This window comes from Platalea leucorodia, assembly GCF_965183815.1.
Source record: "Platalea leucorodia genome assembly, chromosome: 5".
Lineage (NCBI taxonomy): Eukaryota > Metazoa > Chordata > Aves > Pelecaniformes > Threskiornithidae > Platalea > Platalea leucorodia.
This window is the reverse complement of record NC_138827.1, coordinates 74,592,310-74,619,601: the sequence shown is the minus strand read 5'-3', so window position 1 is coordinate 74,619,601 and position 27,292 is coordinate 74,592,310. Positions and strand designations below refer to the sequence as shown.

Genomic DNA, 27,292 nt, shown 5'->3' with positions numbered 1-27,292 from the left:
ACTATTGTGTTGCCCCCAAAAAAACCAAACAAACCACAACAAAACCCAAAACATTTAAATAGCTTCTAGCCTGCTGCTTGTACCTTGCTTTCTTCGCCTTGCCTCAGTCTCCCAGGGCTGGGTGGTACTGATGGACGTTTTCTCCCTTTCTCTTGTTGGAAGAGATCCTGCAATCTTAAAACAAAACAAACACACAAAAAAACCAAAGAAAAACAATCAATCAAAAGACAGGTTACAGGTATTAGCTGTGAAAGGCCCAAGTTATGAAGTTTCTCCATACTAGAATATAGCCAAGCATGCCTTTACAAGTCTCTACTGCAAACTCAGATGGCTGCTAGCATGTGCCAAAGTTATGTTTCAAATGGCCAAGACCAGAACATTTTCTTCACCTCTGAAATAAGTTCACCCAATTAATTGCTTTCCCATGCTCCCCTCTTCCCCTCTCTTCCACCTTTATTCAAATGACACTTTCTCTCCTCAGATGCAAACTGTGCCCTACAACACAACACTTTTATTATCTGGCCTCAAATGATTTTCTGTTCCAATAAACCAGCTCTGTGGTCTTAACCAGTAGAGAACGTTCAGCACAAGCTGTCGTAACACACTCTATATAGCAACTGCACTACAGGGAGAGAAAGTACAAAACCTCTTCCCTTCTATAACCAACGCAGTATCAGTGTTGCTCACGATTCTAACATGTGTCCTCTTACCTATTATTCCAGGCCTGTAGCATCTCACAGAGTCCTTGCTTTTTAGCTATCAGAGACTCAAAAACAGATTGCAGCTGTTGAGGTGTGTCTAATGATGATGAAAGCAGCCTTGCTTGGATTTTCTCAGTCCAGTTTCGAAACTCTCCCTCTTCCATCTGCCAAAAGAAAAACTGTCAGTGTTCTGTGACCAGAGATGACACTAGATCTGAGTGGCTTCTCCACACACTTTGCAGCCTATGGTCTGCCAATGCAGAGATAATCCATTACCTCCTTTTGGGCAAAGAGGTCTTCCATCTTCTCTTCTCTCGTTTTGCTGAAAGTATCTGTTTTCAGAGAAGCAAGGCGATCATCAACAGCAAGATACACTTGTGACACCCTGCCGACAGGGATGCAAAGAGTTAAGCTGTGACTACTTGGACCATCTTCAACATTCTTTAATAGAAGTCTGAATGCATTTAAGAATACAAAAGACAATATATGACAGCCTTCTGCACAGTAGGCTGTCCCACTGAATTCACAGGGAAAGTTGAAAAAAAATTCATTAGTATAGCAGAAACCTAGAAGTTACACACACTGACATTCCTCTTCACAACTTATTCTTAGCAATGGAAGTTGTCAGAGAGCAATACGAAGGTCACAAACACATTACTAGCAGAGGGGAACTGTTGTGTCATCTGTGTCTAGGAAGAATCTGGGACTGCAAGCTACACCTCCACCAGAAGGGCTCAGAGACAGTCAGAGTGAGTAACTCTATTTCAGCCCTAAACCAAGCTCCACAGGTTCTGAAGTCAGGCAGTCACAGAGACATCAGCCATACAGGAATGCTGCCACCAGGCAGAACAGCAGTCATGTGGCCAATATAATGAAAACAGTTCTGTTTGGGCAACAGATTTGAGCAATGGCTTTGCAGTTTTTCTGGGCCGAAGGCAGGATTTAAACTTGGTCAGATCTTCCAAAAGGAATGTTAGGGTAAGAGTACAAAGTGTTACCTGCAGTTTTCAGATTAAGTCTTCCAGGACCACCACCTCTGTTCCATTTTTAGTATTAGAGGGAGGAATTAAAAATACTTTAGCTGTGCTTGAGAAGGCATTTTGTAAGAAAAGGTGACATTTCAGACACCAGCTGATGGTCAACCTTTCAGTGGCTACTTGGCAACATCGCTCAGAAACATGCTATACCACTCAAAAAACAGTGCAACATTCAGGGATGGAGAATAGAATAACCTTAGTTTCTACTGGCTATGTTTAAGCTGAATTGTCGCCAGATGAAAAGGTGAGATATTAGTACAGACAGAGCAGGTAAAGCTAATAAAGAAGATTCCAACACCACCCTCCCTTAGAAGTATATGCACATATAAATGTGTTTAAAACCATTACTTTTCTATTAAATAATGAATATTTAGCAAGTCTTATCTATACTAGCAAAAATGGTTTTGTGTTCCGCTAATAAAAGTCCAAAATACAAATAAGCTGAGGAAGGCATTAAAAACAAAGCTTACTTTTGAGAGAAATCCTTGAGATCCTGCAAAATAGTAACCTTTGACGGAGCCTGCCGTTTGATGTAGATCTTGGGGAGCGGGACACACACTTCAAGCAGCCGTATTGGAGAGTAGCTGAAAAGGCAATACAACAGCTATTAACAAGACTCTCCCCACATAGTACTAATTCTACATCATATTGCGGTTTATGGCCCTTATATGAAAAGGAGCACTGTCAATGTGTCCAGGGCTTTAGTTACTTTTAGTAGCAATAACACCTTGTTCATTTATCTCCTAGGCAAAAAGTAAAACCACAGATCATGTTGCAAAAACAAAATTCTGAAAGTTTTTGAGATTAGACAGGGAAAAGTGTCTCCCTTGTGTATCATGAACTGCAGCCTTCCATTCTTAGGAATAATGCTCACCCCATCCAGGACAGTGATGGCACCTGCAATGCCCTCTGCAAGCCAGCCACAACCCTGCACTTGTGGTTATAGTGCAGCTACACTATCCCATGCTGTACTCAAAGCAAAGGACAGACCTGACGAATCCTTACTAGAGCTATATGCTTCACATAGTACTAGAGAAAGAGAGAACGAAGTTTTTAGCAGTGGACCTCACCTGAAAGATGCCACCATCTGATTATAGGAAAAATACTGGTGATAGTCATGGTGAATGGAGTGACCACAAGGCTCTGCATTGGCCCTTCGAGTGTACTGGTGCCCATAGAATCTCAGCTCAAGGTATTTTGCGAAAGACATAGACCAAGAATCATTGGAAAGGGGAACAACCGGTGTCACCTGAAGAATTGAAAGCCAAGTGTCTTAATTTCATCCTTTAACCAAGATTAAGGACAGGCTAACCTAGACAGCAATCTAGTATTTCTGGTATCAGAAGCACCCATGACCCTGAAACATACTAAACAACAACAAAGATAGCTTTGCATAAATGCTAAGGCCAACACATAGTTAAAATAAATCAGATGAACAACTGCTAGTTGATGATGACAGGTGCTAAGCTGGGGGAGTGCAAACATATCCTTGACGGAAGCTTGTATTTGGGATGCTATTTCTCTGCATGGAGACAATTTCCAGCAACCCAATCAGCAGCAGTGGTTTCATCAAATACTTTTTCCCTGGTGATTCTTCAGCTACAAATACATTGGTATTGCTCTGCAGTGTATTTCAACTTCAGCAGTGCTTGCAAGCTCAGAGTAGCCACCACTTTACACATACTTAATAGCCACAAACATATTAGTGTTTACATGAGCACACAGAAATAAAAGGTTATAGAACAGGTGTATACACAGAAGCGTAGGCCTTGCCTTCAGCAATTACATTAACTTCCTCCAGGTATCTTTAAATCCAACACCCATGTTTAAGCCAGCGTAAGTAGGTGAATTGAGTCATCCACATGGATAATTAAGATGTTTTGCATTTCAGGCACTGTATGAATCTTTTTTAATTAAGTTTTATTCTCGTCCCTTTAAAGGCTCTTAAGTTTTACAATGCTTAGCTAGAGACGAGTATCCAGTTGGTAATGTTTTCTTAGCTAAATTACAGAACAAGTTTCAGATAATACACAGTCTTACTATCTTGTGTTTTTATAAAGCAATTTATCATTCCTCTAATGAAGATTTTACTTACTTCCTAATGACTACTAAAGGAAGTCTAGACATCACATTGACACAATGCAGACGGTCCAGTCCATAGCAGATCAAAGAATAGCAAGTGGTTTTAGCCAGTTACTAAGTCAGTAGGTCTCAGTGTCTGCCCTTCCCCATACATACATTCTTTTGATGCTCATACTGATTCACTGCAGGGAAGGGACCATACTCTTCACCTCTAAGAGGGCAACTCCATTTTTTTCCACGTGTCAGAAATTAGTTTCCAGTGATACATCAACTCCACTTAAACCTGTGCTCTCAGAGCCAGGTTTGACGCTTTCCAACAGGACTACCTCATACAAGATGTTTCACTCTCAACAGCCCCAATTCTACAAGAGGAATTTGTAGATACCTGAGAACATATGTATCAGGAACAGGTTTTGTGCTATTTTAGCCATAGCTCTAGGGATGAGCGCTTTCTCAAAAATAATGCCTTTCCATACAAGGCCAGTCACAACAGGAATACTAAATTGGAATAGCAATGATTCTTAGGTCCACATCCTTACCTGTTTGCACAGTCTACACCAGGAGTAAGTAAGAATGGTGTGCTGGTACCCAGGGACTGGGGAGTCCAGCTCCTTTAACACAATTTGCACACAGCCTTGCCCATGAACAAAACGACGAATGTGGTGCACCATTGGTGTTTCGCAGAACATGCTGGGGCATTGGTAGGAAGGCCTTACAGAGAGAAATGGAAACACTTATGAATGATCATATGCTAGGCACTGCTGAAGAACTGATTCAACATATCTAACATGCCTTTTAATATCACATTACTATTTATCTTTACTGTAAAAGTTTCCTAAGTCTTTAGTGAAGGCTGTTTTTGCAGAGTGAATTGTACTCATTTAGAAATAGCATGTACAGAAGCTCCCTTGCTAGAATGGCTGTATAGGTACAGTGACTGGATACTGGTTGCTATCATGACCTTTTTACAATTAATCACTTTCTACGAACATATTCCGTATAGTCCACAAAATATGGATCAAGCACCTGGAAACGCTTGGCACCAAATTAGAAGACCACTTTGGCAGTGCACCAGAGCAAAGGCTAGTGAGGACAAAGATGCACCAGAGAGCCTTCACAATGGTAATGTTTCAGCTCCTGAAGGAAGAGGTGAGCAAAATAGTGCCATATAACCTCTTTGAACGGAAAAACCCATGACCTTTCTTTGGATGGGTTTCTTTTAAGTCAGGGAAGAGAGACTGACATCAGAAAAATAAAAGCTCAATTGTTTAGGCACCAAAGCAAAACAGGGAATTCCTCAAAAACATAAAGGGCCTAAAAATGCCCAGATCCTCCTTGCTCACATGAAAAAAAAAGCATTTTAATTACTGAAACTATGGAGATTGAGAAGCACTCACTTTAGCACACACTAGCTAGTCAGCAAAGAAACAAGAACTTAAAAGTGGGCAGCTAAGCTCCTCTTCCTCATTGATCAGCACAGGAAGAAATACTTGTTCCTCCAGAGAAGGCTAAACGTGAAAAGCATTTTGCTCCTGCAGGGGGCCAATAGAAAGAAGAGAGTAATCTTGTCTTTTGAGGAGCGACAAGCTACCTGTGCAGCTTCACAGCCAGATGAGACTCTGTATGGGGTTCTGGCAGTACTGGTTATTACTGAAACGTAACAACTTGCACCTCTGTCAGATGAAATAAATTACACAGTACTTTGTTAGGGTTAAAAGAGTTCTGGACCATTTTATGTTAGCCACCTTGCAGATATGACAAAGCCTTACTCTGAGACATTCAGATAACACTAAAGGAGTCCTTTTTTTTCCAGAACTCATATGAAAGTTCAAATAGGAGCCTTAGAAAATTGTGATCAGTACAGTTGCTTGTCTTGAAAAACAGCCATTTGGAATACATGGTCAGAGTCTTCACTAGGCCCTTAGAGCTCTAATTGCTACAAGAAAGGGCTAAGTGAACACATTGCCTTTATGAACTTGTAAGTCTTGTTCTACTTCCTCATTAAAGGAAATAAGAGGGACAGAGCCCAAGTGGGAAAGCAGTGGATGTATTTGCTTATAAGAAGTGAACATGAGTAAGTGAATTCTTAAATCCACTTCCTGTTTCACTACAGCATGACAGTTTAGATTACTATAGATTTAAGTGGTAAGCTTTACTAGGACACAACCGACTCTGCAGACTTGCGTGCTATTCTCCTAAGTGTACAGGAAGTAGAGTCTACGAAGATGGCGGCAGATCAACTTCAGAGCTATCAAAAGCTTTTTTTTTGTTTAGAATGAGATTTAAAACCTCACCTGAAACAGTAGCGCTCCAGAAAAATCCCTAGAGTCAGGTCATTTTTCCCATAGAACTCCATGGTCACAATCCTAAAGCACAGAAAGAAAGGCTTTAGAGGGTGGATGCTGCCACTGTGAGCTGTGCAATGGCCTCTAGGTGCACAGATCTGCACCCACTGCTGGCTTATTTTCAGCCCTGTATACCTTCAAAGGCTTTTTTTCTCGACTACCCTTTCTAGACCCTTGCTGTCAAGTTTGCTAATAATGAGATCAGAGTCCTACTAGAACAACTTTACACTTGACATTTAAAAGTCGAATACAATTCAACTGCACTTTTGAAGATCATGTTCAAGAATATCTAGGCACAGAAGTCTAGACAGCTTGAAGCCTCAAACACTAACATTTAAAGTTACAAAAAGGGTACATCCAGATGATGAAAAAAGCCTTAAGAAAACCTTATTCTTCTAGAAGATTTAATAGCAACTTCTGTTTTCTCAGAACCTGAGGTGACCAAGCCACTTAAAATGTTAAAGTATCAGTTTAAGTGTCACAATTCAGACATCTCTACTATCAGTAGTTTACATCCTCTTATGGTTGCTGTTTAGTGAGCTTATCGCCACCTCCTTTGGTTCATTCCTAAGCTTTTACAGGAAATTTTACTAGGCCTTTCCCTGTAATAGAGCCATCTCTATATTTGCACCTGAGCTAGATGATGAAACACCAAAACCTGTCTTGTTTAGTAGAGCTAGAAGCATGTCACGAGTTGCACACAATTAACAAATTACAGCCCCCTAAGCTGGAAATACAGTTAAAGTTCTTAATACCGCTGACCATACTATGAGAAAGATAGCAATATATTCAAATGCCACTCTCAGATGATACAATCTAGAAGTATTCTAAGATTCTCTCAAGGCTTATTTTTGGGCTTGGACATTCTTCTATGTTCATACACACTAACTCTTCCCTACAAGACCGCATGCAGTGCCCTCCCCACACCTACATTACTCTTCAGTGAAAGGACCAACTAAAGCATTCAGTTTTAGGCTGGGCTTTCTCATGACATGCCTTGGGGGTTACAAAGGCTATGGGATACTGCTCTGGATCCACCTGACTAGGCAAGACAAAATTCTTTTGGCAACAGTTCCTGTTACAGGATGGGCACAACCTACCAAGGAGTCCTCAAAGAAATATCGCTATGAGGCGAGCACTGACCTTGACTTCAGAAAAAAAGATAGCAACTATACAAGCTGTAGAAGAGTAGTTTTCATACCAGGGGCTAACACAGGCACTTGGAGCATTGCTGGACTGAGCAGAAGAGCTACTGAAGAGAACACAGAGCCTCTGATGGTTTACTGGACTCAGACAATCCACCTGGCAGAGAGAAAACAACTCATTTACTGGTTACAGTCACCTCCATCCACACACAACTCCCGATGACAAAATTCTATTCTAGTAGTTTTATTTACAGACGAATCTCTGCTTGCTCCTTTTACACAGATTAATCTTGCATTATCTCTGAGCTTCAGGTAGACTTGTACCACGTATAATTGCTAACTGCCATTTTTAGAACAGCGTAACTAATACGCATAATGAAACCAATGCACATGCATGTGTTTCTGTGGAAAGGAAGTTAAGGGAAACAGAAAACAACAAAAGCACCTAGACAAACATCCAGAATCTCCAAAGCACTGTACAGTTTAGGACACCTTGGAGTCAAAACTCTGCCAACATATTACAACCTCAATTACTCATTCAGGCTATAGAAAGACTTCCAACTTTCTGTCCTCTGTGAAGAGATTTACCATGCTGCTGCTGGAATGGAGCTGTTTCCCCTTCCACGCCCTACAGAACTATGAAGCTACCAAATACTTTTCTTTGACGACTGAATAAATTTAAAACAGCATCAACCAGTCTGATCCAGAGCAAGGGCTAGTCTTACAGTTTGTAAGATTACAGCCTGTGAAGCTACACAGATTTACATTTAAGCACCAGTTAAAAAGTGACTTCTGCTCACGACCTTGGGGGCTGATTGGCTCAGGGACCAAAACGTTTGACTATTTCAAGAGATCAGTTCTGCTACTCTTGTTAATAGACTTTTTTCCTGAATAGCTTCCAGTTCAAGAAAGTCTCAAGGTCCTTTTTCTCAGATACAAGTTAGTTGCTTTCATGGCAGTTTCCCAAAACTTTAAATATTTTTATTACAAGCACATACTGCCTTGCTTTGAAATTTCAAAGATTTCCCCCCGCCATTATGATATTCTCACATTTCTTCAGATCACTCAAACTTTTACAAACAGTCAAATACTTTAATTACAGCCTACTGCTGTTTCCTTGACATTAGGCCTTTGAAAATGAAAATATTACACTTTCAGAAATCACCAATACAAGCAGGAAGAAAGCTCAGTTTCAGAAACAACTTCTTTAAGTTTGCTCCCCCTACGTATACTCATTTTCAGAAATCCATCATGTACAGCTGAGCTGAACAGGCAATGTAATACACTGATTCTTGGCTGACCTTGTGCATTTCTCAGAAAGCAGAGTCTCACAACCTCTTCCCTTCTCAGGGAAATTTTGCAGTCAGTCTCTTGTTCTGCCTTCCTACATCCACATAGTCCCTGGTTATATTGACTTGTTTAAGTGCCCAGAGCACTGTAATCTAAAATGCAGTTTTGACAAGGGGGGGGAAATCAACCACACCCAAAACCAAACCAAACCAACAAACAAACAAAACCTAAAACCAAACCAAACAAGAAAAAAACCCCACACCCACAACTCTGGTTTGGCATTCGAGACACTACACCTTCTCTACTACCAGGAGAAACTGATGTAACCTGGGTTTTCAGTAACATAGCTTTGAATCTTACCTTATGAGACCATGAGGATTCATTCTGAGCCAGTCCCTTCTCATCCTCTTCAATTCTGCACCCAGTTTTTCCAGTAGGGACACTAGACACATCCTTACTTTGGGCAAAAGGATCCGTGCTTTTCTGTAGTATCCTCCCTCCTCTGGCCCGATAGTCAGCCAGCATTCTGGCTAAGCTCTGGCTATCACCTAGATGTTCTGCTATTCTAGTGTTAACCAACTCATGAGAAGGCAAGATTTGGATAGCCTTGGCTTGGATACTCCCATTCATCCCTTGTATTCCAGAGAGATCCCGCAATAATTGTCTCTTTCTTCTGCTCTCCAACTCCTTGTATTCCTTATTGAGGAGAGGAGACCAATAAACTTGCTCAGGGAAGTATTCCCGGGCAGGGCACCTCATGCCTTTCTCAGTCAAAAGAAATGGTTCACGGAACATCATTACAGGAGAAATACAGAGAATGACATCTTTCAACTCCTGCTTAAACGCAGCAGAGTAAGTCTTGAGACGATCCTCAGAAGAAGTTACCTCTTCCGTGACATATAAACCAGTATCATCCTGGAGAGGGTCTCTGAATACTCTCATCTGACTCTTGGACTCCTGCAGATCATCTGCCTGTTGAAGAGGCTCTAATGTCTGGCTATCCAGAGTGACCAGCTGCTGGTCCATGCCGTGTAGGGGCAGTAGGGATGTTTCAGGTATTGCAGGAGGTACAGAGTTGAACACTGGAAATGGTGACTCCACTTTGTGGTGCTCTTGCTGTTTGGAGGACGCCATTTCCAGTTGACTGTTCTCTTGGTCACCTCTCTCAAATAAACCTCTGTGTTCAAGCAAGCTGACCTCATCAGAGGACACTGATTCAGAGATTACAGGCAGCTTTTCAGAGGACAGTTCAATGTCTCTGACTGCTGTGCTGAAATCCTCGCCATTGAAGAGGTTCTGTTGTTCGTTTTCATCTCCTGGCTCCTCAATAAGGGAGTGAAAAGAGGTGTTTTTGGTCATAGTAGGGGGCATGGCAAACTCATCCATAAGGAAAGAGATTTCCAGCTGGGAATGATAAGCCACACAGACCATGAAGATCAGGATCTCCTTCACACGGGCCAGCTCGTACTCTGCAGCACCACACAACTTGATAGTGCAACCCAGGTGCTGGGGACACCCTTCAAAGAACATCAGGGTTTTTGTCTGATCTAGAAGAAAAGGAGAAAAAAAAAAAAAAAAAAAAGAGTTAGGATGACAGTTACAGTTAACCTGCTCTTAGATATCTCACACACTGAAGAGACTAGAACAGATACTAAGAGCAAGTAACACTGGTAGCACAATCCCGCTGCAGAAATTCACATCACTGTACTGAAATAACTTATTTTTGCAAGCAAAAGAAGCATTTGCTATAAAACTCCTGTTTTGTAAAACAAGTCATCATAAAGTCCAAGTGAAGGCCACATGGAACACCTTGGCCTAAACAGCGTATTTATTCTAAGATCACTGTAGACTCTGCAGCAGTGAAACAAAAGAACCACTATCCTCCCAGGCACATTTGCTCATCTTTAAAAGTCAAAAGCCTACAAGATTTTGAGTGCAATTTAAAGGCTGGAAGGGGGCATAAGGAAGTGGAAAGGGAAGCGATACAAAGACTGCATCTCCACAAAAATTTGCATCAACAGCATTTGTATGTGCCAGCACCATTGGTAACCTGTCAAGCAGCATTTCTTCCTTCTTCCTTTGCAGAGTTCCACTGCCTAAAGGGGGTTAACAGAGAAAAAGGAACCTGATTTCTCAAAGGTGCACAATGACTGCACAAGGGGCAGTGTGCACAAATTGCAACAAGGCAAATCTTGATTGCATATGTTAAGGTTGGACCAGATGATCTTTCAAGGTCTTTTCCAACCCGGGCTGCTCTATGAGTCTCTGTTTCTATGTAGAAAAATTCTTTACGCTGAGGATGGTTAAGCAACTGAACAGGTGCCCAGACAGGCTATGAAATCTCCATTCTGCAATATTCTCGACAATTGGCTGACAAAGCCCTGGGAAATCTGATCCTACATTGAAATTAATCCTTCCTGTTTTGAACAGGAAGTTGGACTAGACAAACTCCAGGGTGGTGGGAAGAGAAAAAACAGTTTGGAAGGAAGAAGCCAGCCTAATTAAAATCTAGTGTGTCTCATCTTACTAAGATTATGCTTTTGTGTCCACAGCCAGTTCACTGTAGTTCCAAGATGTAACAGAAATAAAGAAAAATGAGTAGGAAGGATAATACTTGATCACACAAAGCACCCAACAGTTCAGATCTAGTTAAGAGGAGCAAAGCATTTATCCTTTCACAGACACAAGCTAAGACACATCAGGCTTTACTCACCATTGGGCAACTGAAAAACTTGCATATAAAATTTATGACAGGTTCCTAAACGTGGTTTGGTCAACAGTTGATCCATTGACATCACTAAGTCTCCCTGGGTCATTCGACTTACCCGGTCTAACACTTGCTGTAAAAATGGAAAGAACAGTAAGAATCTACAGTGCAAAGAGGACACTAGCATCCCTAGCTTGCTCTCAAAAAAAATGAAGGGAAAAAAAAAAACAAAACCAAAGAGCGTGATTCAGGAAACGTCTCACTGAGATGCAAACTCTGGGTTAAACTCAGTCACACAAACACACACCCACAATATACAAGAATCTTAGAAAAACAGTTGGGTAAATATTTCCAGCGAGAGGTTAAGATTGTGCCCTTTCTTGGGGATATCTGGATCCGTTCAAGTGAAAAAAGTTCCAAGAGGTACAGTGCAGTCAGCATAGTGCTGGCTATAAGGAGCTCAGCCAACTCCTGCAGCCACTCTCTGTTTGGCTGTCTGTACCCTGCCTCACAGGGACGGAGAGGGTCTCTGGGGATCACTGAGGAGCATGCAGGATTTGCTACAAATAGGAGTCATGATTAACTAGAATCAAGACAGGGTACAAGGACCTACCAAGAAAGGACACAGCTGAGTAGCTGTGAAGAGCTGAGGAAAAGTTACTCTCTAGGTTTGCCTGTCTTGCCTTCTTGGAAGAGAAGTACCATTGAAAAAGAGCCCAGGTTTGGTTAGAGGAGAAAATAAGACAACTCTTTGCTTTCTCCAGGAAGCTTGCTACAAGGAGAAATTACAGGAGATCCACCACAAGGCCCAGTCTGACTCTGACAGGAAATGCTCACCGGCTTGACATTGATGACCAGAGTGATACCATGTTCTAAGAGCATGTCCTGAGCAATTCGAGACACGGTCTTCTCAACAAGGACCAAATTAGGCCTGACATCAACTATCCGCTGTACGTAGTTCTTCAAGAACTCCCTTTCCTGCAGACAGGAACAAAGTATGGCAGTTAACTACTGCAAACCCATCTGAAAAAAAACACTTAAGTGCTTAATATTACTTTCTGTCTCATTTATATACTGACATTTCCTATAAAACATGGAAACCAGCTATCCAGAAAGCACCATCAGTTGCCCACTGTGCACATTTCCCCAGCCCCACAGCACAACACCTAGTTTATCAGTAATTTGTTATATGCACTAATTGCATATGAGGATATAGTCCAATGGCGGTCTGCAGTAAGGGACTTACAGCAGAATCCAAACATATATATATATGCACCTTACATCCTTAATGGAAAAAGGGGTTATGTTCAAAAGGTGCTAGAATTAGAGCATCCTAAACCAAAGCCGTTTGCATTATTATGTTCTCCACCTTCAGATACATGCTGATGTTGAGTGCTGGCACTCGGAGACACTTCCGTTCACAGAGTATGCCAGTGCTCTATGCCTCTACAAGTCTGTACACAGAACCTCAGTCCCTAAATCTGTGCTTGGGGACAGTGCTTCTGGAGTAGGATCCCAAATGCTGTGCACTGCAAAATTGCTCTTCTAATCAAGCTCACCTTCTGGCTCCATCTCACTATCCCTCCCCCTGACACACTTTTATTGACATGTACAGAAAGAGAAAGTAGGGCTGCAACTCTATCAGAACCAAAGGTCTACACTGCTAGAGGGAGGATACAGCTTCCCAAGCCAGGTATTCTCAATTGTGTTATTGCAGCTCACATCAGTCAGGTTTTAAAAGTTCGGTGCAAGAGAAAGATACCACAAAAGCAGTTTGCCAGCTCCTCAGAACACAAACATTCATGTTAGGGTAGCAAAGACAAAGCTTTTGCTAGAAGCTAACCTTTTCAATTGAACTAGTATTTCTGTAGTATTTTCTGTCCTATAGGACTTTAATGCAGATACATAAACAGTATATAATACAATCATGTTCTGAAGCAGCTGCTGCAATAATCACAGACACCAATATTTAGAAAGTATAGTAGACACTTCTACACCATTCAAAGGACAGGTCTCAGTTTAAGCTTTTACTAGAAAACAAAGTCACTAGGCAGAGAAAAGTTTTATTGCTAAAGCTTTCATACCTGTAATTCTGTCTACTAATCATCAAACAGAAGTGGTCTTAAATGCATGCTGAGGAAATAAGTTAAATACAGAAACAAACATTATGGCCCAAGCTCAGTAGGGCACTAAATATCCTTGTTACAAGTATCCTGGCAAACACCTGAAGACCGACTCTCAGACGGGAATGAAGTGTGTTAAAGAAAAGGTCTATCCATTTCAGTGGTTTCGTACTTAAGACACCTTCCTGCTCACAGGGGCAGGGCACCTGTTCCAAAGTGACATTTTGTAGTACATCACTTCATGAGGTTGATGGTTGTCACATTTTTTTCAAGCCTGACAAGAAATAACATGGGTGCAACTTAACCCTCACCTACACTAACTTTTCTAATATTTCTTTGCACACTTAAACTATATCTAGCTCTGACCTTCTGAACCGTATGTTCCTGTTGTGGTTTAACCCCAGCCAGCAACTAAGCACCACACAGCTGCTCGCTCACCCTGCCCGCCCCCAGTGGGATGGGAGAGAGAATTGGAGGGCAAAAGTAAGAAAATTTGTGGGTTGAGATAAGAACAGTTTAATAATTTAAATAAAATAATAATAATAAATAATAAAATTGTAGTGAAAAGGAAAACAACAACAACAACAAAAAGAGAGAAAAAGAGAGAAACAAAACCCAGGAAAAACAAGTGATGCAACCGCTCACCACTCGTTCACCGACGCCCAGCCAGTCCCCAAGCAGTGATTGCTACCCCCCTGGCCAGCTCCCCCCAGCTTTATATACTGAGCATGACATCATATGGTACGGAATAGCCCTTTGGCCAGTCTGGGTCAGCTGTCCTGGCTGTGCTCCCTCCCAGTTTCTTGTGCACCTGGCAGAGCATGGGAAGCTGAAAAGTCCTTGATTGGTGTGAGCACTACTTAGCAACAGCTAAAATATCAGTATGTTATGAACATTATTATTCTCATACTAAATCCAAAACACAGCACTATACCAGCTACTAGGAAAAAAAATTAACTCTGTCCCAGCTGAAACCAGGACAGTTCCTTACATGGTGTATCATTAAAAACAAAACGTTTTTTCTATAATACTGCATTTAATTGTGAGGACCATAAGATCATTCCCAGTATGTGTAGCTTGACGACAAAAACCCCCAGCACAAGACTACAAGTTTGTACTGTATTTACTGCAGCAGTTTTCTTAGCTAGCTGCTAAAAGAGGAAATTTTTCTCATTCCTATGCAATCCCACTCACTCGACTCCACCTTACACACTGAAAAAAATCAGATGTGCACTGATCATAATTTTGTTTGAATCACTAGACCTCAGGCAATTTTAACCAAGAACAAAAGCATGCTCTCACCTGAAGTACTATAGGGTCTATGCAGGTAAACTTTGTTTCTTCTCGATAGAGGTACTCAATTGAGCACTTCAGCAGAAGAATTTTGGGATTTTTTAAGCAAGAGTTCATCTAAGACAGACACAAAAATAGTTAGAACAAAAATACAAACACCCGGAAGGGGAAAAAGTACACAAGAGAGAAAAAAAAAAAAAAGACAGACTTCCCATGATTGATTTCTTCCCCCCCCCCCCGCCCCCCCCCGAAAAAGTGTCTCAGCTATCCCCCCTGCTGCAGACCCAACTACACATTCTTCCTTCTTATGAAGATGTCACACCCAGTTGTTGGAATTCCACAGCTACTGTTCAGTACGAGTGCGATGCTAAAGGTTTCTACAGTCACACCCAAGAACCCCAAAGTCTTGATATACTTTGGAGCCTCCATGTAGAACAGTTCTATCTTGACCTCCTGCCTTATTTAAAGGCTTACTTTACTATGTTATCATAAGTCAGGACCACAAATACCTTTTTCTGGCTAAAACTTGGGGTAATTATGAGATGCCTTCTGGGATGGTAGGGGTGGAAAGGATGCTTTTCTATACATGCATGAGGAAACCTCCCCCCCCCGCCAAGAATCTCTGGGCTAAAAGAAAACAGCTTGTAAAAGACATGCTTTAAAAGCTATTCTTGTTTATGGTCTCAAACTAGAGAAAGCTTGCAAACCTCCTGAGTGGTGAGAGAAGCTTCATGACACAAAAAGGAAGTCACAGCATGCTTGTTTCCTCAGCATGCACTACAGCCAGCACTTGATTAATCAAGCCCGTATTACCTTTTTATGTGCAACATTCTTAGTGCAAACAAATCCATTCACCACCATGGAGTCAAATTTCTTTCCACCAGGGATCTATAAAGCAATGAACATGTTTAGAACTGTCATACACGCCCATAACTTCTAATGCAGTAAACCTAATACATAGAATACCTATAGTAGCTGATGTGCAAGCTTCAGCTACACCCTCAATTATCAGATGAAAGATCAGATACAGTCATGCTGGACACACAACTCTTTTCTTTTAAAATCTGGCAAACTAAGGACAACAACAAAACAAGTACTAAGTTCCAGGATCTCTACACCCCTCCCAACAGATGCATATTTGTTAAAGCAGGTACACTCTGGAAGATAATAAGGGAACCTAACTTCTGTAGGCCATGGGGAGCATATACCTTTGCACATGCCACTTTCACCAACAACGAACAAGTTGTAAGGACAGGAAAGAGAATGGAGAAAAAAAAAAAAAAAAAGAAAAAAGAGAGAAAACGAAACAAATGTCTACCTACTATTTGAACACATCAAACTTGACTGGTGTGTCTACAGTCACAACCAATCACAGGAGTAATAAACAACATGAAACAGGTTTCTGAATAACATGTTTCAGAGGACATTTCTGTTATGAGCATGTGAAAACAGCAGACAGCTACCAAGAGCTTTCACCTCTGAACATCTGCTCTTTGAACTGGAGTTTCAGGAGAGACAGCAACAACTGATGCTGCCACAGAGCTACCACCAGAATCATAAGGCTCTCCTCATATTTACATGGCTTCCAAACAAAAGAGGCCTCCTGAGGTGAATTTTGCCAAAGAAAAATAAGCCCAAGCCTTTGATCCTCAGTCACACTATCTCCTTGGATGTTAGTTTCACATCAGCCTCTCAGAAGAAACTCTGCATGCCACAACTCCAGCCTTACAGTTCGACAATGTCAACACTGGGCCATCTGGCAGAACTGGATGCACCATCCCATAACAATTAAGTTTTCCTCTTGAAGAAAGTTGTTGTACTTGGCATGGGAGGAGTTCAGTCCTCCATAATGGATAGTTATAGGGCAATAGATTGCCACAGAGTCCTGCAAGCTACTTATCCAGCATTCAGTACATCTCCAGTCCAAGCACAAAACAAGCAGAAACCAAAAAAGGAAGCAAGTCATTATTGAGATGTTGCTCTTTGCTACCTTCTGCAGCCTACAGCCTGAAAGAAGAAGCCAGCTCCAGGGCATTAAAACACCCTTCACAGGATGCAAAGTTCCTTCTGTGCAACTTTTTCTAGAACCCCACATTATCCAAAGGCCATGATGGCCAATTACACCACTGAACATGCTGGGAGCAGTGGGAAGGGGTCTCTTCTCTTCAAACAAGGGGTGCTGCCAGCAGCTGCATCCCTTTTGTTTCCCTACATCCACTGTTTGAAACTTACTTTTTTGATGTGGACAAACTGGCGGATATCCATGTCATCATCTCTGTTCTTGACATCAGGCCGTACAGTTTGAACTACCTGGCAGACCACAGGTACAATGATATCCCTCCAGGACAGTGACAGGGACTCATTGTACAGAAGCTGCTGAAGCAGTGCCATCATGTGGTTGTGATTAGCAGACCTGTAAAAAGGCAAAACAAAAGTTTCTCGTGAGAAAAATACAGAGCAGTGATTAGTTGAAGTCACATTTCAGAAGTAAATTCCTTAACGTTAACAGTGCAGGACGTCCTCTGAAAGAACAGCTGCCTAGAACATTCTACAGTCAACTCGGGTCCTGTACTTCAATATATAAAAATCACAGGGGAAAAAAAAAAAAGCAATCAAAATATACTGTAAAAATGCTGTTTTCTTAATACAACTTAGTTTCTTGTATTGTCCACTGTAGATCAAGTCCCACTGAAAGTTGGTAGAATAGAGGGGCTTCAGGAATTGTTACTCAAGATATGCAAATTCCTTTCTCTACATGTTTCTTACAGCAGCCTTTCCATGGCTTGTTTCTCCCCATTCTCTTCTCTCAGCAGATCCAGATTGCTGTGGTGCCAGCCTAGAGGTGTGAAAAAGAGTTCTTTGGACTTCTCCTCCACCCTCCTGTTGAATAATGACTCTGCAAGAGACAAACAAAGCTTGTTAATGTAAGGTCACAGTGCGTTAATATAAGGTCACACAGGCCTGTGTCTTTCTGAAAGGCTACTCTGAAAAAGAAAGAACTTACTATGACATAAGTCTAAGCCTCTTGAAATACCGAGTTTGAGCTAGACCTCATGGTAACATGATGCAGCAAACAGTATTGAGTATAACAGTGGTGAGTGTACAAAGGAAAACCGAGGTACTAAAATTCTTGTACTGCCAGTATAGAGCAGACTGTTTTCTCTTCTGGAATTGAATTGATATCAAGTTTGTTAAGACAAGGGAAAAAAAAATATTATATCCCAGTTTTGCCTATAAATAAGCAGCAAATTCCAAATATCATGTATATTCATAATACATAATCATAATGCCTTTTAGACTTAGAACATTGGTCACAGGCACTAATTTGATCCACAAAAAGCTGCTGCTTTGAAGACATCTACATATAAGTGGCATTAAAAGATCTAGTTATTTCATTCAGGCCGCAGCACAAGTATCAAAAGTATCTTGGTAAAGGCCTTGTTTAGCGCATCTCCCAAACGTATTTAAAAGAAACACTATGCTACCAATTCATATGTCAGACTTTTGAACCTTTATGTCACTTGCAGCCCTGATCCCACACACCACCTCTTTGCTACTCAGGTGCAGAGGGAGCTGCCAGCAGGCTGGTTCATCTAGCCCATGTCACAGTATTTACTACTACAGAATTTCCAAGAATCTTCTGTCAAGAAAGTGGCACAAGCTTTTCAAAAGATCTCAGCACATCTTCTTACCTCCATCCACCTAATAATCATATACACAGGTATCTCTCCACTACGATAAAGAGGATGCCAATGAAGGCAGTATCCACCGAATACAATTTTTTAAATCCTAAGTGTCAGCATAAACTATAACCATTTCTGGTTTTGGAGACGGAAAGCATGTTTCAACAGTTTAAGACTGTCCTCACTTGGAGGGGGCCTGCCGTTTTCAATCACTATATTGTGTAGTAACTCCTTAGAACTGTTCTCCATTTTGCAGTACTAAGATTAGAGGTTATTTCAGCAGAGTTTTCTGTGGTTTGAAAGAGTTACTAGGTTATTTCCCCCACAGGTATCCTGATATTATAGAGGGATGTTATATACTTCCCTATTGTTGTAACGGCTGACTATATTATAAGTCATTTATGCTAGTAGTGTATAAATTTTCATCAGCAACTATGCAAGCCTTCAGAGTTCAAGCTTAAAACTCCTCAGAGTGCATGATACAACTGCAAAATCCTTATACAATAGTAATCTGAGCAGGACTACTGAAAAAAGACTCTTTAAAAACAACAGTTAACTTTTCCAGGTGCTCCATACCCAAAATTAGCTGTGTAGAAGATTAACAGGAATGGGGAAAACCCAGTGTAACTTCTTTCTCCTGCAAAAGCTCAGTTAAAAACTAAGCATCAGTTTAAAGACTTTATTTTTTTCTGGCTGCACAGACATTGGGGTTTCCCCCTTATTTCCTCTTATGAGCTCACCAAAATGAACAGCATTAACTGGGAGAAAAAAAAAAAAAAAAATTTCCACAAGTGCACCTGGCCACAATATTGGAAGGCATATGGATTTTAAAACTCACAACTGCATCTAATGGCCTTTCATTTCAGAAGCAGTACTGGTGGCAGTTGTGGTGACGACAGGAAACCCAGAAAGATTTAAGAGATGAAGCTTTAAGCTACTCTGTAGAAGCAGTGAAATTAATCACATCACATCTTCATTTGCTTGCACAGAAAGTTAAAATCAGCATCTGTTACATAAGTTTGTGGGTGGAAAAGTTGTGAACAGACTTGCCACTTACACTTATTTAAAAAAAAAGTAAAAGCTTTTCTCTGAGTGCTTTTGAATGAAGAAATCTGAGAAGAAATTTAAGCTTGAAAGTGCATTCAAAAAAGTTAGAGTATAGTTTATATATCAGTTTTGCCACAAATAAATTCAGATTTACAGTCAAGTAAATATTTCTAAAGGGTCAATGCCCTATTAAGAGTATTGAGGAGTTTTCATCATTATATTAAAAGTGCACAACAGCAAGATTTGAAGTTTCTCCTTACCTTTAATAAAAGCATCACTTATAGAGAACATCTGCTGCCCTCCGTTTTCAGGATTCAAGTACTCTGAAAGAAGAGAGAAGAGGGAGATAGGCGGAGACAAAAAAAAAATGACAGGTTACACTGGTGCACCCATATAATTAATGTACACGCCCACACCAGAAGAAGCAGCATTACTCATCTAAGTGTTTAGTCACCACTTTCGCAACAGCTCAATGAGTGGCCAAGACAAGAATATCCTCTCATTCGTGTTCTATCAAAAAGTTCTAAGACAACAAGAAAATAGTACTTACTACTGTGAAGAAACAAAACAAAGTAGACGTGAGCAAAGACTGAACTAGGAGTTAAGGGTTTGCTTTTGCAATTGACCCACATCACACTTTTCTAGATCTGAATACAAATGTGTTAAGCTGCGAGCAGCTACCATGGGAATGTCCAGACAGGGAACAGCCTCCTCACTCTGGTCTAAAAATGCAGCTTCAGAAGGCATTTTGCTCTCACACTCCAACGAATTATCTCAGACTGAGGGAGAGACCAGCCGTAAGATTTCTCTTACACAGTGAAGGAAACAAAAGACACCCTGCCTTTCAAGAGCTAGAAGTCTAAAGTCTAAAACAGTTTAAAGCGTTTTGAGGAATCCATGCTGACAGAGGTAGACTCCCAGCAACAAAGGAAAGAAAGAGTTATATATCACTTTACATATGGGAAATAGGATGAAGCTCCATCTACTACACTTGTTTAGCTTGCTAGATCTTGATCTTTCATGCAGGCTGGCTACAAAAAGCTTGTTTTCTCCAGAGGCCATTAGCTTGTTATGTTCCTTGCTTCTACAAAAAGGGATTGTACAGTGGGAAAACAAGAGCAATAGCCCAATTGCTTATACGGCATGCTGATCCAAAAACCGAAGCTAACCCTTTATCACCTTTCCTGAGAATGGTCCAGACCTACTGCCACAAACAGAATGCAAAGCCAGGCAGCTTTCGGACACCAACAGAAAGCAACAGAAAATTGACAGGACACAAGCAATCACAAGTCTCTGAACAGCAGCACTCAAGAGACCCCTTAACATGCCACCAGTTTAAAAATCTGAGCTTGTCTGCAGTTGCCCAGTTTGCAAAGAGATACTCAATAGATGATCAATGTACCAAAGAGAAGCTGCAAGCCTCCCTTGCGGCTTGATGGTTATTTCTAGATTCCTTTCATCTCTTGCTTAGATGAAGATTTTAGCATTACAAGCAACTTACAGCTTGATAAAAGCCGGCTCACCTTCAGCATTCATTCAGCCACAGCCCCACAGACTACCTAGAGAAAGTCATGTCATGCTGTATCTACACATGAGCATGTATACTAGCACCTCCATCCCTCTCCACCTTGCAACAGCCTCAGGGCATCACCTCTTACTGTAATCACACTCCAGTTAGGTCTGACATATCCCTGACTGGCATGGCCAAGGCAAGAGTTAACCCCAGTTGAAACCTAACCTTAGTTATGCTCTGGACAAAGACACAGGCGGCACCTCCAAACCAGGAACAATTCTCTTCAATACAGCTTCATCTCCTATAACTTTGCTTCCAGTTGTGCCCCAGGGGAAGTTCCTGACAAGGTAAGATACCATATCTCTTCCTAGACTGGACAGATAACACACTCGTACGTGTGAGTTTGAGATGGTGAGAGTGGCTAACATGCACATTTCTTGCCTCACATCATCCCTACACGCATCATGCTCCACAGAATGTTGGGGCGGGGTGAGGTTCCTGTAGCATATTTTGTAGCCTTGTCTGCAAGCAGTCAGCTATCGAGACTATCTTACAAGCTCCCCTGAACAGCTTCACCAAACCAAAACAACAAAAAATGAACCAAAAAACCCCATACAAATTCCTAGGTCTAATATTCAAGCGCATCACTGGAAGCAAATACCACAATGCACACAGAGATTCACAGGTCTCCAATGGAAGCCGGCAGGTACAGATTTTATACATTTTACAGATTGCTCTGGTTAAACATCAAAACAGACTGGCCATCAACCACAGCTTTTCCTCTAGATACACAAACAAGGATGCATGTATCCACAGATATCCACTGAAAACTGAGGTGCACCTTTTCAAAAGAAGGTGTACCGAAAGGGCTCCTGGGAACGGCATGCTAAGCCTTGGCAAGCCATGGTGATAAGAAATTGTGTCATGGTTAATCAGATCCTCTTCTCTTTGCCCCTCCTAACTAGACGCAGGCATCAAAAACTAACTACCCAAAATACCTGCTACCAGGATCAAGGATATCCGGCCGCAAGAAAATAAAGTTTCCCATATTTCCCACAAAGTTTAGAAAATAAAGTTTCTCATATTGATAACTGTATCTCTGTAAAAACAGCAACTAAAACCCACATTTAAAATAAGTCACTTAATCTCTTCCCCCAATTTAAATGCAGAAAGCAATCTTACTTTGTTTCCTATTTTGATACATACTATGAAATACCATTGCCTTTCGGCAGACGATACTATAAATGAATCACTATACTCACTTGTAAGATACTACAAGCCAGCTAACTTGGAGTCACTAGAATTTCATGGAAACACACCAGACATTAGTCAGCCTATACCATCACAAGAAGTCCTGCTATTAGACTCAGACTATATACAAACCACTCCATTCTAAAGCACAGCTGGTACATCACAGGCCATTGCTTCAAAGCAGCTGACCTCTGTGACTGGTGGAAATTGCATATCCCTTAATCATTTGAAGAAACCCACTAACCTCTTAGATCAAAGCTGACCTTCGAGGACATGGTATAGATGGACTTGGCAGTGTTAGGTTAACGGTTGGACTCGATGATCTTAAGGGTCTTTTCCAACCTTGACGATTCTATGATTCTATGACCTGCACAGCTAGCACTGATGTTTTGTCCTGTCATTCCTCCCACAATAACTGCAATTTACACAGTTGTGAGGAAATTGAGTTACTAGCCTCAAAAAGTGGGTGTGATCTTCAGTGTTACTTCATTATTTCAAAGAAAATTAAGTCACTGTCATCCAATCTAAGGAGAAAAGACAATTCCAGTGAAATCAAGCCAAATACATGTGTCCATAATGGTCATAGGGAAGTTACTGAACCCTGAGAGCAGCAAACACACCATGTCGCTGATCAAGTACTCTGTTCTTAAAATAACCATGTCTCATTTTACATAGAAGCTTAACTATCTAGTCTTGGCTATCTAATCATTGTGATACTCCATAACATCCTGAATGGCATCTTTTGTTGAATATATCCAGGATAAATCAGGAACACAAGGTACAAGTCTTTGCACTCCAACTTTAGTATTTCCAGAACAAAGTTTTAGAAGTCATCCGTTTCACTACTCTAGGCACTGCAGTATGCACTATAGGTTTTTTTCCCCACCTATTTTTTGAAGGCCTTGAATAACAAACATCTAAGTACTTACGAAATTTCAGTCTCCCTATTGCCAAGTGTTTTTTGCTATTGAAAATGTTGTCATTCATTTTAACTTGTTGCTCCCTGATTAGGTCTTTCTTCTAGAGACTCTCATACCAGGAATCCAAAAAAAGATGTACAGTAAGTCCTCTGTATTTGCAGAGGATAGAGTTTTTTCAAAAAACTGCAGGATAATACCTACCTCTCCACAGTGCATTTTAGTGACTCACACCTCCACCCTATCCCAGTTCTGGGCATATTACTGATACTTTTTCCTCAAGGGAAATCCATTCTCTTAAAAGGAATTGTTCCCAGTTTTCTACTACGAATTACACTTCTACAGAATAACCTGGTTAAGAGACCACATATTTCAGGAACAGATAACAAACACCAGTCAGCAGAGATTCAAAGATAGCAGAGTGCTATCAACATATAATTCAAAGGCAGAAATCTCTCTCCTTTCAGTCCCCTCACCACTTGCCTCTTCTGCTGATCTTCTCTGAGCAATCCATCATCAAAATCTTTCTCACAAGAGCTTCAGTTCTGGCTATGAGAAGCCTTGATTTGGTCAACAGTTTCCGAGAGAGGTAGGCACTCTTACGTTTCCCCTTCATCATGTACTGCTTTTAGTATAAGGAGATAAAGACTGAGATACGTCTGAAACCAAGACTATCACTCTAGAAGTCCTTTAGTACTGGCCAGAGTCAAGCTGACTACTGCCTGCTTTACTGCCAACACACACTGATAAAGATAAACCTGCTACAGCTGTAAATTCACAGGATACTGCAGCACACCTGGGCCTGTTTCAAACTCATTTAGTCCAGCATCCCTCCTTCCTAAAAGGAATTCATTGATATATTCTCCCTCTCCACACCCTTCCTTCCCTTCAGATGCATTAGCTTTTCATTTCATTAGGGCACGAGCTGGAAACAAGTTGAAGTGAACCAATAATGAGCTGGTGTGTCAGTAGTGCTGACAACCCATCCCTACTCTTGAGTCATCTGACATCAACACACATTTCAAACCTGCTCAGCTCCTCTCTTTGGGGGAAAAAAATAAGCAGTTAGATTTCCCTTCTTCTAGACATATTTTTAGCAAATAACAAAAGGTGACTACAATAGGCACTGATAAATGTCCCCTCTAATTTGCCTCACTCTCTCCCCCATGTCTAACATACTTTGAAAGTCAGCTGTGACCAGTTGTCCTCCCTCACTCTCTTCAGTGACCATTTCACAGTTTCAGGAAATGCAATCTGTATGCAAGCATAAGGTAAGTCTTGCATTCTGATCCACAACAACAGAAGAGATCCATTAGACTTTATAGAAGGATGAATTCATTAGAAGTCCAAATTATTTAACACTGGATCATCTTTTAAAGTTGGAAATACTGAAGTGGTGGGGTGAAACAATAATTAAGAATAAGAAATTCCTTAGAAGTAGCCAAAGATAGAAGTCTACAAAGCTGATGTAACCTAAGGAAGCAAAGCAAAGACATCAATTGCTACCCAGCATGTAAAGCAACTAGAATATACTAGACCCAAGCCAGTGGCAAGCCCTGGTTTCAGTCAGACCTTGTCCAATTTAGAGAATGCAGTTGTCAACAGGCAGACACATTATTTTTTCCATAAGGATTTTGCTTATAGTTAGAGTTTTTCAATTTAGTACTTATTTAGGAGAAAAAAAAATTTTTTTTCAAAAGAAGTCTTCAACACTGAGTATTTGATTTCTTCCTACTTCACTTAAGTGGATGTTCTCTTTTGAACAAATGTTACATATATGGATTAAGTTAGGCCTTATGGCTCATCAGTAAAATTCTTCTGTCAAATGTAAGCTTATTAAGGTACAATTAAAAGTCAGCACAGAGCTCTTCCAAGTTAATTTTGTTTGTTTGTTGTTTGTTTGTTTTTTCTTGCTTGCTTTTCCAGTTTAATCTCAAACCGTAGAGACAAATATCAAACTGGTTTATGTACAGACTGTTTTTCCACCCCAGTTAGCCAGAAACTGTATATATGGATCTGCCCTATTATGTATGGGCAGGAGACTTTGCTTCAACTGCAAAGAGAAAGTCACAGGGGAAGTTACACACTCTGCAGAGAAGGTGTTTAAACAAGTCTACTGAGCCTCCTCAGAGGTGAGCACATCAAAACTGCAAGTGAGTGCCAGCTAAATATTGTATTTCCCCTTCTGTAAGACAGCTACAAAAGTAGTGTCCAAATGGGTCAGTATTATTAGGGCCCAGCTCTCCATCATGTGCAACTCCTGCTGGTGACTACCTCATACCTTTTTGGTCGGCAGGGTGAGGGGGCACATGTGGGTACTTGGAGTGCTTCTTGATATGGAAGTTCACGTTGTCCAGCTCCACGTTCAGGCTGATGGAGGCGGCTGAATCACTGTCCATTGTGGACTGGAAGCTGCTGACTGAAGTGCGCTTGCTAGGGCTGGCGGAGTCTTTTAGTGTTGGGTAACGGGGAAGATACAGGGAGGAGAAGGGTTCAAATGGGTATCATGAGGGTACCGGAGAGGAGAAAAATTGTCTTTAATACATAAAGACCAGTGTGCAATACTACAGGAATACAGTATTTTCATAGTTCTAACCTTATCTTCATGTGTGCGTGCTGACATATTGGGCATTCTTTAGTGCATTACTATAGGGCCCAATCAAGCAGAAGTCTGCCTGAGAAACAGAAGGCAGCAATTTACATGCTTCTCCTCCGTTAGAAGTATGAAGCTTTACCAGTTCCACTAAATACAAAATACTGTATCCATCATAAGAAACAGGAGGACTAGCTAGGTTATAGATATAGGTTATATTGCTTAGATCCTTATAGCCCCATGTGCACACACACACAAACATACACACAGACACACAAAGCAAGACATGGTTAAACTACTGTGTCCCGAAGGACTGGGGATAACAGGGAGGAAGGCAGGGTGAGAACAAGACTCAGGTGAAACTCACTGGCTAAGTTATCTTCTCCTTCATCAGCAATCTGCTCTGTGTCACTGTCATCAAACTTGATGTCTTTGAACCAGGATGGCTCAGAGTGCCCCTCTACAGAGTTCACAGAGTCACTGTCTGGAGATGGGGTTTCCGAGAACTCTGTGCTCTAGAAGACAAGGAAGGAAAAAAAACGTGCTAAAGTGAAGCTCTGCTGAAATATTAAGCAGCCTGCTACAAATGCAGATCAGACATTTTAAAAATTAGAGGATACTTTCAGTGGGCTGAGCCAGCTTAGTCATAGAGCCACCCCCCTTGGCATGAAATAGGAACTCTTTGGGACAGGAAACAAGTATTTCTTTACACTTCCCACGTGCTTAGTCTCTGCCTCCTCCCCACAAGTTGTGACTAAGTGGCACTAAAGGACAAGTTTATTCTGCTGCACATTTTCTGTCACCACATCCAGCTAAGCAGTTTTGAATGCTTCCTATTCCCAGCCAAGGTGGGCGATGACCACATCCTTTGCCCAGAAATCAGCACATGCAGAAGATGGAGGCTAATTCTAAGTTACTGGAGCAATTCTGTGACTGACCAAAGTAGCTCTAAGAGTTTCACTCACAAGTCAGTCTCTAGCTGGTGCTACTGTGTCAAAACAAAGCCTGGCTAGAGCACCAGAGAACCTGGAGAGCATCTAAGCAATTTCCATCAGCCATCCTGATGCCTCCAGTCACCTCAAGAGGTGGTTCTCACTATCATTCCTTTGGCTACAGTGAGCACAGCAAGCAACTGAGTCAACAACACTGGTTTTCCTGACTCTTTCTCCAGGAGAAATGAGATCAGACAGTGCTTTCAGCTGGTGAGAACAAGAATTGGCTTTAAACCTTGAATAACATAAGCCCCTTACAAATAGTTACAATCAGGGATCCACAAGCACTTGCTAGTTAAGGGCAAGCTATCACTAGCAAACTGAAACAGTGCAGTTAACTAGCTGAGATGCCAGATGAAGCCCAGACCAATCTCAGTGGAAGACCATGTGACTGTGGCCAAGAGCTGAAATACACGAGGAAGACAAGACACTAATGGCTGCAAGCTTTCTGACTGATGTCCATGGGACAGCTGAGCCATTCTTTATTGTGAGAAGCTGCAGAACGTAGAAGACTCTCAACTGAATGCTTTCAGGTAATAGAGAAGCTACAGAGATATCTTGTTCAAGCTAAAA

The 27,292-nt window shown here is 41.3% G+C and overlaps 1 protein-coding gene across 12 annotated transcripts in view; it reads right to left on the bottom strand.

Annotated features, from left to right (window-relative positions):
• The window catches only part of PIKFYVE (phosphoinositide kinase, FYVE-type zinc finger containing), a 72,945-nt gene that overhangs the window by 18,744 nt on the left and 26,909 nt on the right, over window positions 1–27,292 (bottom strand). For 10 of the 12 annotated variants that reach the window (XM_082313798.1, XM_082313796.1, XM_082313788.1 and 7 more), the window contains 18 exons: window positions 26,095–26,242; window positions 25,416–25,583; window positions 19,714–19,776; window positions 17,490–17,619; window positions 16,956–17,136; window positions 15,537–15,611; window positions 14,733–14,840; window positions 12,145–12,285; window positions 11,314–11,440; window positions 8,961–10,147; window positions 7,367–7,467; window positions 6,115–6,186; window positions 4,360–4,531; window positions 2,809–2,987; window positions 2,209–2,322; window positions 978–1,086; window positions 711–865; window positions 84–174 (listed from right to left, as the gene is read on the bottom strand). In XM_082313798.1, the coding sequence (XP_082169924.1) occupies window positions 84–174; window positions 711–865; window positions 978–1,086; window positions 2,209–2,322; window positions 2,809–2,987; window positions 4,360–4,531; window positions 6,115–6,186; window positions 7,367–7,467; window positions 8,961–10,147; window positions 11,314–11,440; window positions 12,145–12,285; window positions 14,733–14,840; window positions 15,537–15,611; window positions 16,956–17,136; window positions 17,490–17,619; window positions 19,714–19,776; window positions 25,416–25,583; window positions 26,095–26,242 (3,321 nt within the window). The remainder of the gene's footprint in view (window positions 1–83; window positions 175–710; window positions 866–977; window positions 1,087–2,208; window positions 2,323–2,808; window positions 2,988–4,359; window positions 4,532–6,114; window positions 6,187–7,366; window positions 7,468–8,960; window positions 10,148–11,313; window positions 11,441–12,144; window positions 12,286–14,732; window positions 14,841–15,536; window positions 15,612–16,955; window positions 17,137–17,489; window positions 17,620–19,713; window positions 19,777–25,415; window positions 25,584–26,094; window positions 26,243–27,292) is intronic. The other 2 variants (XM_082313794.1, XM_082313795.1) reach the window with 2 other exon arrangements.